Raw genomic sequence first — 17,286 nt, 5'->3', positions numbered from 1 at the left:
TATTAGTAGGAAATAGTAAGTATTACTGCTCTATCAGTAAGAAGGTAAAGATGTGGCACATTCTATACTATTTCAGCATATTACTCTCCTTCATATATGCCTACACCATTATCTTGTAGCTCTTTTGCTAACTTTCCAGCTGCTTTTATAAGGGATATAGAAAGAGAGAAATGTGCATTGATGCCCCCAGCCGCATTGTTGGCAGCTTGGCAGCTGCCATAAGAGGCTATGAAGACCTAGGTACCTTGTCCTTGCACACAAGATCATTAAAGTTGTCATTGTTGGCCAATGCCTACTACTGGTCATTATAGGACACAACATGTGGGTTGGGCTTAGGGATATGCTATATGCAGCCTTATAGACCTTGTCTATTAGTACAGTGGCTAATACTATCTTGTGCAGCCCACAATCATTATCCCTATTGATATTACAATTTTTAGCACTATTTATATTGTTCATTGCCTTGTTATATAGAAGATGCTCAAACTTGGTGTTTTCCTCTAGCTATTAGGCTGTGGAAAAGACAGTCATATTAGTATGTGGTGCCAGAATGATATATTTGCCTACCATATAGGAAATATATGCACTAAGCATATTAAGATCACCTCCAACAATCTTGTGCTTATTTACATATAGGCATGCCATACATATACCCTTGTCCCCACTCTCTACCTCACTAGTGGCTATTTGGAAAACCCCTTTCTCTTATTGGATCTTAATTATTCATAATCATGTTTTTGATCAAATTTACAAATTCAGGTAGCATTGTCTATACTAGTAGAGTCCCATTGAATATTACACTCAATCATAGTTTTACACATTCTCAGTCCTAATTGTATAAGTGCCATAATTTATTTTTATCCTATATAAAGTGTATTATTGATTTTCCATTGGTTTATTATCTTCTTAGCTAGTGTTTACACTAAATCCTGAAAGACCTGACTTTTTAGGTATTTATTGACCTATTTATTAATAAGATAGAGGAAAGATAAATGTTGAATAAAATCAGAGATATTGAGGTTGCCTATATTATGTTCACTTATTTAGATTACCAAGTTCATATCTTAGAACTTGTGGCTTAGTGGCTTAGAGCATCTGTCCTGGGTGCTTGCATACATGAGGTTGTTGGTTCAACTCTGGCAAAAGGCAAGTTTGTTGTAAGGTATATTCTGTGTTTAGGTATTGAACTAGTGTTCTAATAGACATGACTCTATAAAAAGGCTATGAGAACTGTGATGCTTGATTTATTATGATTTTTCCGACATTTCAAGTTATAATCAATCCTAATAATTCCTAATTTAGGAAAATTATGTCTAATTAGAACAGGTTTAGAAGGGGGGTAAGCTAAAAATGTCTAATCCTAATTGTTCTCAATTATGCATAAATAGAACTAATTAGAGCTTAATACAAAGGGGTGGTTTTCCAGATATAGGGGCAAGAGTTTGACAAACAAGTGGTGAGTTAGTTCTTCCTCTTGTCTTCTGCTGGCTGCTGACACTTGATAGGCTGTTTTCAACTATTTGGCATGTGGGCAAGACATGCCTAAACTCACTGACTTTATCTCTGAGGCTGAATATGGTCTTAATCCATTGGCCACTGATGACTGACTAGTATGGGGAGTGCAAATCCTGCCACAGTACACAGCACATGTCGTGTTGCAGCAACAACAGGCAGCTAAGGAACAGGACCTAGTAGAGGAGAGGGAGTGTGTTACCATTGCCAAACGGGAGGCTGCCAAAGCTAAGATGATATGAGCTGTTGTAGCTCAAAAGTTGGCTGAAGTAGATTGTGAATGGTGCTAGGAGGTACTGGTGGACATGATGTTTGATGGCTCACTTAATCCTAAAAAGGGTGAGCATCAATTGGCTAAGCTCGAGTCTGTCGTCCCTTTCCCTCTCTTTCTTTCCTCTCCTTCTCCCGGTCCCACCACCTCATCTTATTATTCCAACCCTTCTTCCAACTCATCTTATCCCAATCCATCTGTTGCTGATTTAGCACTTGTGTCTGCTACTAATGCCCTAGACCAAATGAGTATGGGTCTGGTTGCCTCCATCACTCTGACAAATGCAAAGGGCAAAAAGACGGCCACAGTTGTTGTTGAATTTGCTCACCAATAGAAGCTGCCTCTCAGACACATTGTCCTTCCTCTTGGCCCTGAAACAAGCTAAATGTCGACAGTTAGGTCCCCTGTGGAGTGGAATGGTGCTGGTAAGATGCTTAAAGATCTTCTAGAGCTGTTACCTGGTAATATACTGGTAAGTTCCCTCCCTCTTGCTACTGCTTCCTATTGCTGATCATTTTTTTTTAGGCTAACTATGCATGTCATTACTGTTTAACTGCCTTCCAGACCAAGGCATTCCAGTGCTACTAGCAACCTGGGCTGGTGTCTGGCACTAAGTGTGCCAAGGAGTTAAAGGGGTGTAGCTTCTAACCCAGGTGGATTCTGATAGAGAAAAAGAAGGGGAAGTCAAAAGAGAAGGGGAAAGAGAAGTCAAAGGAGAAGGGGAAGTCAAAGGAGCAGTCAGCGCCAAAGTTGGAGGAGAGGGAATGCCCCTTGAAGTGTCATAAGGTAAAGGTGGTTGTCCCCATGCAGTCAGTCAGGGATAACATCGCCTAAATAAAAGGTGAGTTATCTTTTAGTTGAATTGAAGATGAGAGCTCATTGTTCAGTATTGTTTGGTGCAGCCACTCACATCCAAAAGCTGGTCTAGTAGCTTCTTACCACTACTAAGGCCATTCCTACTCCTACCTGCCCTTTTCATGCTTGTTTGGCTGCCTTACCCACTTCTACCAACTTATCTCATCTCTTGCCCATTATCACCCAAGGTATTATGTCTGAACTTCAGTATCACATTGCAGTAGCTGAGGATACATGTGCTTCACTGGCATGCTTGGTTACAATGTGGCAGGCTGAGCTAGAGTCGCTTGAGGTGTAAGTGGGTCTATCCATGTCCTCCAATGTTGTCTTGGTTGAGAACTTGTTGAAGGCCAAAAATTCAGGAATGTTGGTGTCAGATGATTTTCTTCCTAATAAGTAGTTCCTAGTTCTGTATGTGTAGTCCAAAATATTTTATAGAGAAATAAAACTTGTCCTGAGTCAAATGTAATATTTTGGTAAGGCCTGGAAGCAATGTTTAGTAGATCAGTTAGTAAAATGTTTATATGAGGATGTGCTTATAAGCAACATGTCTAACTATAGTAAGGAAGAATAAGTCAAAATATTAGGGAAAGCCTCAGTATGTCATCATAGGCATAAAACCCTATGGTTTTCAATATAACTTGGTACTTGAAGGAATGATGGGAAAATGATAAGCTGAATATTCAGTTGGCATCCGGTTGGTGGCAAAAGTACTAAAAAATGTGGAAATGATTAGGTGTTAGTCCATGTCTGTGACAAATAAACAAAAATAAGGAATAGGTATATCTGTTTATCCTCCTCCTTACTGAAATTGTGACTGTCCCTAGTCACTGACTGAAGAGAGTGAAGGGTAGGAGGGTGGGATCTAGTCAGAGGTTGCCAAAGCCATATCATCATCCTCTGCCAATTGGACTAAGCTGGTGTTGGTATTTTCATCATCACTGTTATCTTTAATGTTGTCATTGCTTGATCAGGATTCTTCCATGGCCCAAAGGCATCCTTGCAAAATCTCAAGGAGGGCTTTAAGGTCAGCAAGCTTCAATTACCTATGAGCAAAATAAGGAATCACATGGAATACTGCCACTGGCTAATCAAAGACTGATTTGTCAAGTTTGGCCAGAATATATGCTCCTCCTCAGTTCCTAGAAACTACCAGCAATGGTCCCAAGTAATGTGGTCATATCTTTCAATTGAGCACCTTTTCTATAGCTGTGTTGTGCATCAGGACAAGTGAGCCTTGGTAGAAAATAAAGTCATAAAGGGTGGCCAAATGCTGCTGCTCGAATTGGATAGCGGCCTAGACTTGGGCACTAACTACTGCACTGCAAAGGTGGGTGAGGTCTGATTGGTGTTTCTACAAGGTGATGGCACGTTAGGCGATAAAGTTAGTGGTACTAAGAGTTGTGGTTAGTGGTAGTAAAAGATAGGTGGCTTTGACAATGTCAAGTGGAAGAAGGAGATAGGTGCCAGTAGCTGCAAAATATAGGGAACAACCCATTCAGTGCCAAACAGTAATGTGATCAGCCCAGAATATGAAATGAGCTATATAATTCCACTTGGCCTGGTCTCCATCAACTGCCTTGAACAGAGCCTGCCAAATGTTGAAGTGAGGTCATTCGGCGATGCTGTTTCCATAGGAATTGTAGCCTAAAATGCAGATGTGCTGAATGTGGTACTTCTTTGCTAGCTAGTCGAGTGCCTTGACAAATGCCAGTCTATTGTCAAAGACAATCTCTACTAGTATTCCCCATTGGCACAGGATATTCTTGAAGATCCAGTCAGCAGGAGCTAAGCTTGTTTTACGTTGGAGCATTCAGAATTTGAAGTAGTATGATACTAAACAGCAACCTTGCACAAGATACTTGAAACTGCCGGCGGTTGGCATATGTATGGTGTCCATATACATTTTTGTGAAGAGTAGTGTGGGCATGGCAATAGTTGGGAGAATGAGGAAGTTGAAAGTCTGGCGAATCTGGCAAAGATGACATATCCAAACAAACTAGGAAATATCTTGCCTCATGTGTGGCCATCAGAAGCACTTTGCAACCGAGGTGGTCATGGTGTAGAAACCCTTGTGAGCGATATCATCATGGGTGGCCATAAGAATTGTGATCTAACTAAAGGGGGCTGCAATGATCTTGTGTTAACTGTGCAAGTCTTTTCTCCATAGCCTGTCAGCTGCAATGAAGAACTCAGTGCAATATTATAGAAAGGTAGCATATTCAGAGTCGGAGAGAGAAAGAGGCCAAACCAATGTTTAGTGCCAGTTGCAGACCAACCATAGGCATTCTTTGGCTTCCAAAGCTTTTTGCAATCTTAGGATATCCAAATAGTTGATGGTCAGGCCTTTGTTGTCAGAGTCGGTATTAGTCAAGGGGTTGCCTACAAGCAAGGAAGTGAACATCTGGAAAACCACCCCCTTGCATTAGCTCTGGATTATATCCAATAATGTCTAAAAGTATCTAAAAATGTTAATAGCATTTAAAAGCATCTAATTTCCTAATTGGGAGCAACACATTGTGAACATTGGATTGGTTTCTAATTTCATGATATTAGCACTAATTCTATACTTAGAAGTCTTTAATCAGCAGTAGAAAATAGTAAGTACTACTGCTCTATTAGTGAGAAGGCAAAGATGTGGCATATTCTATACTATTTCAGCATATTACTCTCCTCATATATGCCTACACCATTATCTTGTAGCTCTTTTGCTGACTTTCCAGCTGCCTTGAAAAGGGACATAGAAAGAGAGAAATATGCATTGATGCCCCCAGCCACATTGTTGGCAGCTTGGCAGCTGCCATAAGAGGCTATGAAGACCTAGGTACCTTGTCCTTGCACACAAGATCATTAAAGTTGTCATTGTTGGCCAATGCCTGCTACTGGTCATTATAGGACACAACATGTGGGTTGGGCTTAGGGATATGCTATATGCAGCCTTGTAGACCTTGTCTATTAGTACAGTGGCTAATACTATCTTGTGCAGCCCACAATCATTATCCCTATTGATATTACAATTTTTAGCACTATTTATATTGTTCATTGCCTTGTTATATGGAAGATGCTCAAACTTGGTGTTTTCCTCTAGCTATTAGGCTGTGGAAAAGACAGTCATATTAGTATGTGGTGCCAGAATGATATATTTGCCTGCCATATAGGAAATATATGCATTAAGCATATTAAGATCACCTCCAACAATCTTATGCTTATTTATATATAGGCATGCCATACAAATACCCTTGTCCCCACTCTCTACCTCACTAGTGGCTATTTGGAAAACCCCTTTCTCTTATTGGATCTTAATCATTTATAATCATGTTTTTGATCAAATTTGCAAATTAAGGTAGCATTGTCAATACTAGTAGAGTATTATTAAATATCATACCCAATCATAGTTTCATACATTCTCAGTCCAAATTGTATAAGTGCCATAATTTATTTTTATCCTATATAAAGTGTATTATTGATTTTCCATTGGTTTATTATCTTTTTAGCTAGTGTTTAAACTAAATCCTGAAAGACCTGACTTTTTAGGTATTTATTGACCTATTTATTAATAAGATAGAGGAAAGATAAATGTTGAATAAAATCAGAGATATTGAGAGTGCCTATATTATGTCTACTTATTCTGATTATCGAGTTTATATATTAGACCTTGTGGCTTAGTGGCTTAGAGCATCTGTCCCAGGTACTTGTATACATAAGGTTATTGGTTCAACTCTGGCAAAAGGCAAGTTTGTTGTAAGGTATATTCTGTGTTTAGGTATTCAACTAGTGCTCTAATAGATATGACTCTATAAGAAGGCTATGAGAACTATGATGCTTGATTTATTATGATTTTTCCGAAATTTCAAGTTATAATCAATCCTAATAATTCCTAATTTAGGAAAATTATGTCTAATTAGAACAGGTTTAGAAGGGGGGTAAGATAAAAATGTCTAATCCTAATCTTTCATAATTTAGTATAGTAGAGCATCAATTATAGCTAATTAGAGCTTAATATAAGGGGGTGGTTTTCCAGATAAAGATGGCAGTTGTCACATTTGAGTTGGCAGTGGGAAATGTGTTGTTGATCTGATAGAGGAAGCTATAGAGATTATCGATCCAGTTGTCAAAGTTGTCTTTAGGTTCAGGCCGATTGAAGGGTTATGGCATTGAGAGAGACCATTAGGGCTGTGAGAGGTGCCAGGGACATGGACAAGTATGAAATAGAATGTGAGAATAGAGATGATACACTGATTGATGCTAGCGCTAGGTTTGAGATCTGGGTTAGTGAGCATGCCCTTGATGTAGCATGCATCTACTTTGACTATCAGATTCTGAATGCCAATAAGGTACATTTTGAGCAATCGGAGGGTATAGAGGAGGCCGTAGAGTTTGAGCTTAGGCTGTGAGAATTGTGATTCATGGCCATTTAGAGTGATAGAGCCAAATTGGGCATAGTACTAAACCCATGGATTGTTGAGCACACATTGACAGAGGTGGAAGCTGACCATGATTTGTGAGGTATTGATGGCAAGGATGATGTTGGCTGCTGACCCATAGTTAATCAGCCAAAGGGCTGGTAATTTGAGAAGTGCTGAATGGAGGCTGTCCTGGGCCACTATCTGATCTGGGCTGAACAGATACAGAAAATCTTTGTGCATTAACATAGTCAACATATGCACTTTGTGTTCAAAATTCCAAATGAAGATTTGAACAACACCAATCATCCCCAGAAATGCCTGAACATCTGAGAGATCCCTGCAAGGTCCCTACTTCATAATTAATTCTACCCTCAATTTGTCTGGTAACCTTCCTTTATACATGCAGCAATAGCTGACCACCATGATTTTGGCCATGCAAAGTGTCACCTTGTGTCCCAAAAATATTCCTCTGCTACACTTCATCCACTGAACCACCTGATTGAGGCCTTGAAAGTGCTCCCACACAAATCATCTGATGCCAGAGTTGTTGGGGTGCATTTCAAAGCTACTGTTTGGAAGTTTGTATTGAGTCAGTGGGCCCCAAATCGTAATATTGTTGATGAAAGAAATAGTGGTGTCTGGGATTTCTAGCTAAAGGATGTGGGTGATGTCATCATAGAAGATCGGGACCAAATTTGTCCATCCAATGGGCAGGGTAATAAGTCAGTGGGTGCCAAATGGGGTCTGGAATGTAGTGAAGTTGCATGAAGATTTGGCAAGTCCTCATTCATCGTATCTGACATAGAGATCCAGAATGCCACTGCAAGCATAAGCTGCAAACTGTTCAGCAATCTGATTAGTATATGGGGGCATACCTGAATGCTGGATGGTAACAGTGTTTAGGGGTTCAAGGCTATGAACAATTTGGAGTTTAGTGCTAGTGGAGGTGCTATTTATCATCTTGATGACTGTAAACCAATGTGATCAGTAGGACAAATTCAATGGCTCATAGACTCTAGCAGCAATCTTGGTTTTGATAAGTTAGCACACTTTGTTGTAGATGCCTGGTGGGATCAGAATATTACATTGAACCCAGGGCTTGTGCTTGACAACTGGCATATTGACTGGAGAAAAGAAGTCCTTGTGGAAATGTCCACATTCCAAATCATCCCAGGCAAATCCCATCTCTTTTAGACACATAAAATGGTGTATTAGCTGTCATTTGGCCGGCTAAAGAAAGTTGTCTGAGTGGACTTTGTTGATAAGGTCATGTCGTTTGGCTATATATCTACTGGTCCATGTGAAGGGTGGGGGGCTTGGTGTCAGTGTCAGAAGAGTAGCAAAAGGGTCACTGAGGATGTTCTAAATGATTTAGAACTTTTTGAGGAGGTTGGCCAGGACTGGTTGTGTTTTTCAGTGCAACCAGTTTGTACTTGTGCTTGGTGGCAAAGATGGCGACCAAGTCAGCAATATTAGTAGAATGTAAAGGACCAGGGATGACTGAGGAAAATAAGGATAACATATTGGAATCAAGATTGTTTTTAATATGATTTTTAGGCCCCAAATTGGAGGCCATAATGTACTTGAGACAGAGATTATAATGAGAGGGAAATGGAGAATGAAAATCTGGGGACACTTCAATAAGTGGGAAATTAGGGGTATCATGATCAGTGGAAATGATCAGTGCAACTTCTCCTTGATCCTGGGTCAATTTATTAAATTGCAAAAACTTGCTTATCTTTGGTGAGAAACTTGAGGGGGTCCTTGCATAATCATTAGAATGGTGGCTTGTCATCCTATGTCTGGGTCACTGATGGTGATTGTCTGGTCTTCATTTGGAGAATTTTTGATAATACTTTTGGTAAGGATGTCAAAGGGCTGACCAGGGAGAACATTGTAGGCAGGGTTTTAAATGATGTGGACTTGAAGGTACAGGGTAATGTTGCCGGTGAGGAATAGAATGTTGCATGCCAGGCTCAAGGATCAGTCAATTTCACTATTTGCTGACTGCATATTGAGGACAATTTTGGGATTGTAAATGAGTGCCAATCCATTGTAAATGCCTTCTGACATGGCAATGACTTGTGAACCCAGATCGATGATGCACTTGACTTTCTGCTGATGATCAATGAAGGGAATGATAAACATTTAGGGCAGATGATTCTTTAGCAACTATCAATGGCTAAGAAACCTGACTGGGCTGTAGATTCTTTGGATACATTTTGTACATGCTGGGGATAATGATCATGCTAGGTAGGAGTGTTTTTGGTTGGTGCAGAAGGAGACGGTTAGTTGAGTCAGTAATTCAAGGTTATCAATGGCATAGGGTAAATCAGTATCTTGGTCAAAGGTCCAAATATTGCTGGCATCTTTGGCAGGCAATCAGTGTGCTGATGTGGCTTTCTGGACCTATGAACAGACTTTAGTGGAGAGAGAGTAGTTTGTGCTAGGTAAGCATCACCTGAGTGGCTATTGCTCTGTTGTAGACCTCAGCTGCTACCTTCTTGTTGTAGATTGGTGCCATGGTTTTGTAGGCTGGAGCATCCTTCTTTGCCAATAGTATCTTTGCCAGGGCTCTCATGTTGCATTCATATGGTGGTACATAGGTGGCATCCTGGGCTTTGGCATATGGGTAGATTGGAGCATTATCCTTGGCTAGTACTGGGGATGGTCACTGAGTCAGGGTGGTTGGTTAGGGCTTAGGTTTAGGAGTTTTAGTCAGCACTCGTTGTTTGGGGGCTAGTGAAGGAGTAGGTGCTGAATATCCTATTTACATTATTTCATGTGCCCTTGCACCCCATGTTTGGAGCATAAATAGTTTGCATTTGAAACTCATGATTCACTAGACATCAGTGGGTTGATAAGTTGGGGTAACATTTAGCAATGAGGGTAAATTGTGACGGGAGGCTATTGTCATCAGGTATGTTGGTGCCACATTTACCGTGGGCATCATCTGTCTGGTTGCCAACTGGCCTAGATTCCTATGATGCTATTTGTCAACTTGGTCCTCCAGGTTATCACCTATGATTTCTCTAGGCATAAATGCCCTGCTTGACAATATAGCCTTCCTCTCAATATTCTACTTGCATTTGCCAATTTGAATGTATTTGGTGACCTCAGGACAGGTAAACATGAAGTGTTTGGGAATGCCATAGAACATGCAGTTGTCGTTGTCTTGTCCTAGCTGTTGGAATAGTCAATTGGCTGGCTTGGACATTCCCTGAGCTGCAATAGCCTTGACAAAGGTGTCAGTGAGCTATTTGAACATGGTCGCCAAATCTTTGGCCTTGATTGCATTGGTGGGTGGCATGGTAGGGGCTGCTCAAGAGATATCAGTAAAGGTAGTGCTATAAATGGCCATGGTGCCATGCAAGATGAATTGGGCTATATTGTGGATGTCTTGGAGGTTGTATAGGTCATCTGGAAAATGGTCAGGGAACTTAAGTTGTAGACATTAAAAGATTTTTGCCCATAACTCCAGCTAGAATCCTCTAGCAAAGGCACATCCTTGTTTGGTGACCAAGATTTGTGCCTTATTGAGAAGGAATACTATAATCGCTAGGGATTGCCAATGATAGTTGCTGAGCTTGTTGAAAGACAAGATGCCAACCCTGCTTGTTTTGCCAACTAGCTTGTCTATATCCAATATCAACCATTTATGTTCTTTCTCTGATCCAGGGTACAGCCTGTAGACCTCTTTACAGAAGTCCTTGAATATCTTTATAGTGTTGGTAAAAGTGGTAAGCAATTCCCAAAGCTCACAGGTATTGATATCTAGGAATTGGCAAGTGTGTTTCTTCCTTTCTTGTTTGTCTACTACTGTAGACCAAACAAAGTGGAGATCTAGATTAGCAAAATATTGTCTAGTTTGCAAGGTTGATGGGGGTCAAAGATTGGGGCCATTTGATCTCCACAAGCAAGCATGGATGGGGTTGCCATAGTGGAAAAGTCAAAGGTAGGAAAGAAGGTATTGTTTGCTAAGGTGATTGGGGATGGAGTCACTGGTTCAAAGGAGCATTCTAGTGAAGTTGGTCAGATGGTCAGCATCCAGAAAATGAGGCTGCATAGGACTAATGGAGAGATGGAGTCATGGAAAAATAGGATAGGAGATGGAGGTGATTGTTCTAAGAGCACAAGATCAAGGATGAGGGAAATCAGCAGAAGTAGCAATCAGTTTGGCAATAAAGATAGGGTTAAGAAGAAAGTGGAGTCAGGTGGTGGCGAGAGTAATAGCAAGGATTTAAGGTCAAGATATTAATGGTGGGATAAATGTTCTAGGACTATATTGGCATCTCCGAACAGACTTTGGTTGGTAAAGGTTTCCTAAGTGTTAAAGCTGTTGATAACTATGTGTCATTCTTCATGCTCTGCTATTGGTTGGGACAAGTGATGTAGATTCCTTAAGGAAATTTTGAATACTAACCCCTCATAGTGGGCTCCAAAATAATATGCTAGAGGTGGTTCTAAGTGCCAAGCACAATACTAAAACAACCTCTAATGCAGAGGGTGCTGGAGCTAGTATCTGATACACAAGGAATTGTTAGTGATGACTTCAGAAACCAATGGCATACTGAGAAGCAACAAGGGGTGTAAGATTATAGTGCCTAAACAGTTTCAGAACTATGCTAAATACTAACTGAACATTCAGTTAGTTATGTCAGGGATTTGGTCAGTAACAAGAAGGTAGTGTTATAATTGACAATTACATGCTTCAAGAGCCACACGGGACTCTGACAATATATAAGGGGTATAAGGGGTATAAGCAAAGAGACAAGTATAAATGCAAACAAGGCCAAATGACAAGGGTGACAAGTTTTTGGGGGTCAATAAAGACAATTTCAATGGTTAAGACAAGTGCAAATGAGCCCTAAACTGTGGGGTGTGAAAGCTGGTTTATTCCAGAGTTGTATGTAGGTTTCTATAGTAAACAGAGCCCCTAAGTAAAATATCAAACACAAAACGAGAGTGGATGTGTTATGATCACGATCTATCAAGCCTTAATGGTGGTCTATTCTGATATGATCATCACAAATACTAGGCAGCCTCACAGGTTGAGGCGTATATCAAGGTACAGGTAATAACCTTGGTCATCCACTCCCAGTGGATCACCCATTGTTGATCGAGTATCACAAGCCTTATTGCAGCAGGCATCCTTTCCTGCCTTACAAACTACTCACACGCAGGGCATGGAGCTCCTAGTCTTTCCTGGCCGGAAGAAGACAATCTGAGAAGCACAAGAGTAGTCATCCTAAGAGAGACAACTTTGGAGAATACTTACAGATACATATTCGGTATTCTTACACCCTATTTCCTAAAGTAGTATATAAGGCCCATAGAGTAGGCTAATGGATCTCCAATCTATTCTCCTTTGTTCTATGCAGTCTTCCTACTGTACACCACTGCCCCTTGTATTCTAGAATACAAGATGTCACAATATACCTCTGGCTCTTATGCTACACGTATAGTTGAGACCATTGTTCCACCTTTCCTTTACAAGTGACCTAGGGAAGAACCTCCTACTCTTGGGGTTACCAAACGAGCAGTTTGTAACACTAGAATAGACTCTTCTGCCCCTACCTTGCTTGTACTAGCTTGCTGCCACACTCTTTCTTACAACCTTCCTTAGTGGGGATAATAGACCCCTATTAAGAAAGTGTTACTGCACACACTCTGGAGCAAGACCTAGGCCAAGAATACCCTCCCAGCACTAGACGCATCGATAACCAACTCTGTCATAACAATCGCCCTATCCGGCACAAGGGGATCCATTGGCTCTACGAAGATACCAATAACATCACCCCACCAAATTACAATAACTGCTCATACCGAAACAGGTGTTATTATTTCTCATTTGACGATGGAACCAAGGAAAAACGCCTTTGGAACAAAACAGAGAACCATTGGGACCTACTGCCCTAATACAGAGAACCGGCACCGGTAATCCCCAAAGACTTGGAGCAAGAAGAGACAGCCTCTATTTTTTTATCACCAGAACAAACACCAATCAATACCTAAAACAAACCACTCGCCAACATATCGGGACAAGCTTCGACTTCTGCAAATCCCTCTCCCGCAGTAGTATAACCCGGAAGGGGAAAAGTCAAACTCCTAGACAACTATACAGGTGACTGCATTGAATCCCAGAAATTCATACTCCAATGCCTTCTTCTTTTCGCAGCAAAATCTGACTGGTACAAGACTAATCAGGACAAGATATCCCTGGTGCTCTCATGTATGAGATACAGCACAGCAAGAGCCTGGGTGGAGAATTTTCTCCTTAAATCAGTAGGAGCGGACCCTCCCACCGATCTAGGCACCTGGACAGACTTTCTAGCAAAGTTCAGGCTACAATTTAGGGAAATAGGCAAGACCAACAAAGCGCGAAGCGCACTCATGGCCTTCTCCCAAGGAAGGATGACGGTTAATGAATACTCCAACCAATTCATTGCTACCGACACCAACATCTCCAATAAGGAGCAAGTCCCATACTTTCAATGTGGGTTAGACCCACGCGTCATGGACAAAATCTATGACAAGGAAGTCCAACCCAAGGACAATATCCAGGATTGGATTAATACAGCCTGCAAAATAGATAGGCGACTCAGAGCTAGAGCCACTCAAAAGGCCATCCTTGCCAATTCCACCTCCTTTTGAAGCAACTTCCTGAACCGCTTCCACACTCAACCCGCCATTCGCTATAACTCCATAAATGCTCCTCAAAGAATGAATAACCAAGCCGTCAACATGGACATCAATGGCACGAAGAAGTGAAATGAGGAAAGCCAGAAGAGGAAGTTTGATGGCAAGCGACCCAGATGCTCTCACTATGGACAACAAGGGCACTCTAGTGCTAACTGCTAGTTGTCACACAGAGGTGTTCCACCAGTTTGAGGAAACTTGAAGAGATATATGGGTAAAACAGGGAGAAGAAACCATGTGGTTGATATTGAAGGAGAAGACAACACACCTGCTATGGGAGACCAAGCAGGAGTATATTGAGGAGTGGAGACAAAGGATGTCCATCGCACTGACCAGAGGGTACTATGACCTGGTCCTTCAATGGAACGTCCACACTTTACCTTACCCAGATGACCCTCAGCAAATGATCAGTGATGTACTATGCTACCTGACAGATGATAAGAGGACAGAACCCTCAGTCATACTGCTAGAGTCAGAGAAGTGCTCGGAGAACTAGGAGAGGATGAGCAATGAGAAATTGTAATGGTATTTGCAGAGCATTTTCCTTGACCTCTCCCTCACTAGCAAAGGAGAGAGGTCAAGCAAGACCCAAGTTTGACACAGTCAAGTGTATTCACATTGGAGCAATGAATGATCACATCATCACTCCCATCCGCTTAAATGTGACAATATCAAACCAGGCCCAACATGCTGGAGCAAAAGCAACCATTGACTCAGCTTGTGAAGGGGTCATAGTAAACAAAACATGGGTTAGAAAACACCGCTTTCCCACGTATTCACTTAACCACCCAATTTGCGTCTGCAATGTCAATGACACGATAAACAAAGCAGGTCTTATCTGGTCAGCACTAGACAAAAACCTCAAAATTCGGGACATTCAGGGGTGAACACATACAGAACACATTCAAATGTTTATTTTGAACCTAGGGAAAGATGACCTTATCTTAGGAACAGATTGGTTGAAATACCACGATCCCTCTATCGAGTGGAGGTGACAAGAAGTACACTTTGATCAGTGTCCCCAAAAATGCCAGCAACCACACGGGTTTACTAGAGCAAGGGAAGAGCAACCAAACAATGGTCAGCTATTAATTGTGGAGCCACAACACAAACCACGAATTAACAAGCGTGAAAAATAGTGCCTAGAACACCTCTGAAGGCTATCAGAGAATGTTAGACTCCACAACCATAGCGGAACATTTGGTGTCCAATTGCGAGCCTACCTCAGGTGGAAATGACTCCTACAGGACATAAGGAAATATGCAAAAGAGAAACACCATGCCCAGGAAAACCTCAGCCCATCTCTTTCACCAAACAGGGGAGAACCTGACCTCCCCGACAAACCCTCAGGAACATTGGCCACAAGGGAACCAGCTATTCAGAAACTGGTCCCTGAACTGTCAGAATTTGCTAGCTCCGATCAAGACCTAGAGGACGAGATTGTCATCACCAACTTGAAAGAAAGGGTTCCCAAGGTGTATCACAAATATTTGGACATTTTCAGTGAACAAAAATCTCAGCGACTCCTGGAGCATACTTATTAGGACCACACCATTGATTTGAAACCCATATTCAAGCCTCAAGTACCTAGAATTTACGCCTTGAGCCCTGAGAAACACAACAAATTGGGAAAATTTATCAAGGAACATCTCACAAGAGGAACCATTCACCAATCCACCTCACAAAACGCAGCTCCTTTCTTCTTTATAGAAAAGAAAGATGGAAAATTGTGGCCAGTACAGGACTACCGCTATCTAAACTCGCGAACCATCCTAAATGTTTGCCTCTTTCCACTAATCCAAGAGTTACTGGATGTAATAAAAGGGGCCACCATTTTTAGCAAACTTGATGTGCAATGAGGATATAACAATATACGCATCAAAGAAGGAAACGAGTGGAAAGCCGCCTTCATCACTCCCCTGGGATCATACAAACCCACAGTGATGTTCTTTGGACTAACCAGCTCGCCAGCCACCTTCTAGGCCATGATGAACATGATCTTCAGGGAACTCATCATAGCCCAGAAAATAACTGTATATATGGATGACATCCTTATTTTTTCCAAATCCATGGCAGAACATATTCACGTCCTGAACCAAGTTTTCCAGATCTTATGCAACAATGACCTTTATTTGAAGCCAGAGAAATGTGAATTCTATAAGGAAAAGCTTCATTATCCCGGGTACACAATCTCCAAGGACCACATTGCCGTGGAAGACTCCAAGGTGGATGCGATAAAAGACTGGCCAATCCACGCACAGTTTGAGACATCCGCTCTTTCTTAGGTCTAGGAAATTTTTACAGGCACTTCATTGACAAATTCTCACTTATCGCATGCTCCTTACACAACCTCACCAAGAAAGATGCAAAATGGGATTGGACCCCAAAATGTCAAGAAGCCTTTGAATAGCTAAAGAAAGCCTTTATTAGCCAACCTGTGCTGAACTACCCAGATCCCATGCACCCATACTGATTAGTAATGGATGCATTACTAATTGCCTATAGAGCCACCCTCCTACAAGAAGGAAAAGATAGTAACTGGCACCTGGTAGCCTTCCTCTCCGGATTGTTCTTACCAATAGAGCAAAACTATGACGTTCACGACCAAGAACTTTTGGCCATTATAAAAGCCTTGGAACACTGGAACCACTACCTCGAAGGCGCACAACATCCCTTTGAGATCTGGACGGACCACAAAAACCTGGAACATTTTCAAGTGGCACAAGACCTATCACAAAGACATGCCCATTGGAGCCTTTATTTGAGCAGATTTGACTTTACGCTCAGCCATAAGGCAGGGTCAACAAATCTTTCTGATGCTCTGTCCAGGTATCCAGATCTAAGTGAGGGGGTAGAATCTGACAATAAAGCTCAAATTTTACTCCCAGCCAAACTTTTCAACAACTCCAACGAAACACTGGTGGAACCACCTCCGACATGGCACGTAAAAGCCACGGAAATCACATTTTCAGACCTTATCTCCCTCATCCGACACTTGAAATCGGAACACAATACCCTAACAAAAGTAGTTCTCACAAAACTCCCACAAACAGGTCCACAAGAAATGAAAGGATTATTAGGACATTGGACACATGAAAATGGAATCATCAGGCAAAATAGCTGCATATGCATCCCCAAGGACAACTCGATCCAAAGACTCATCGCCAAAATGCATCACGACACGCCAGCCACAGGCCACCCAGGCAGAGCCAAAACATTGGAAATTATATAGCAGCACTACTGGTGGCAAAACATGACCAGATTTGTCCACAAATATGTGGACGGATACGTCATATATCAATCCACAAAGAATCTGACGCATAGGATGCATCCACCCATTCACCCTCTAGAAACCACCAACGTTCCATGGCAATTCATCTTAACAGATTTCATCACGGACCTACACGAAAGCAAAGGTTTCGATTCGATCAATGTGGTAGTGGACCAAGGACTGTCAAAGGGCATAGTCATCACCCTATGCAAGAAAACTATCACAGCAGAAGAAATGACTACTCTCTTCCAGAATAATGTTTTCAATCAACA

The 17,286-nt window shown here is 41.6% G+C and overlaps 3 protein-coding genes across 3 annotated transcripts; 2 read left to right on the top strand and 1 right to left on the bottom strand.

Moving 5' to 3' along the window:
- Positions 1–2,168: 2,168 nt before the first annotated feature.
- Positions 2,169–2,371, top strand: HETIRDRAFT_416878 (uncharacterized protein; the record flags this gene model as incomplete). Its single annotated transcript, XM_009546850.1, has 2 exons — positions 2,169–2,255; positions 2,309–2,371. 2 exons carry the CDS (start codon positions 2,169–2,171, stop codon positions 2,369–2,371), a joined length of 150 nt encoding a protein of 49 aa, XP_009545145.1.
- A 4,304-nt stretch (positions 2,372–6,675) lies between these two features.
- HETIRDRAFT_54938 (uncharacterized protein) lies at positions 6,676–6,978 on the bottom strand (the record flags this gene model as incomplete). Its single annotated transcript, XM_009546366.1, has 1 exon — positions 6,676–6,978. One exon carries the CDS (start codon positions 6,976–6,978, stop codon positions 6,676–6,678), a length of 303 nt encoding a protein of 100 aa, XP_009544661.1.
- Positions 6,979–15,287: 8,309 nt separating this feature from the next.
- Positions 15,288–15,542, top strand: HETIRDRAFT_18343 (uncharacterized protein; the record flags this gene model as incomplete). Its single annotated transcript, XM_009546308.1, has 1 exon — positions 15,288–15,542. A coding segment is annotated over one exon (255 nt), but the record flags the coding sequence as incomplete, so codon positions are not given.
- Between the last annotated feature and the right edge of the window lie 1,744 nt (positions 15,543–17,286).

This window comes from Heterobasidion irregulare (assembly GCF_000320585.1).
Source record: "Heterobasidion irregulare TC 32-1 unplaced genomic scaffold scaffold_04, whole genome shotgun sequence".
Lineage (NCBI taxonomy): Eukaryota > Fungi > Basidiomycota > Agaricomycetes > Russulales > Bondarzewiaceae > Heterobasidion > Heterobasidion irregulare.
Note: the sequence above shows the minus strand (reverse complement) of the source record. Positions and strands in the feature narration are given on the sequence as shown.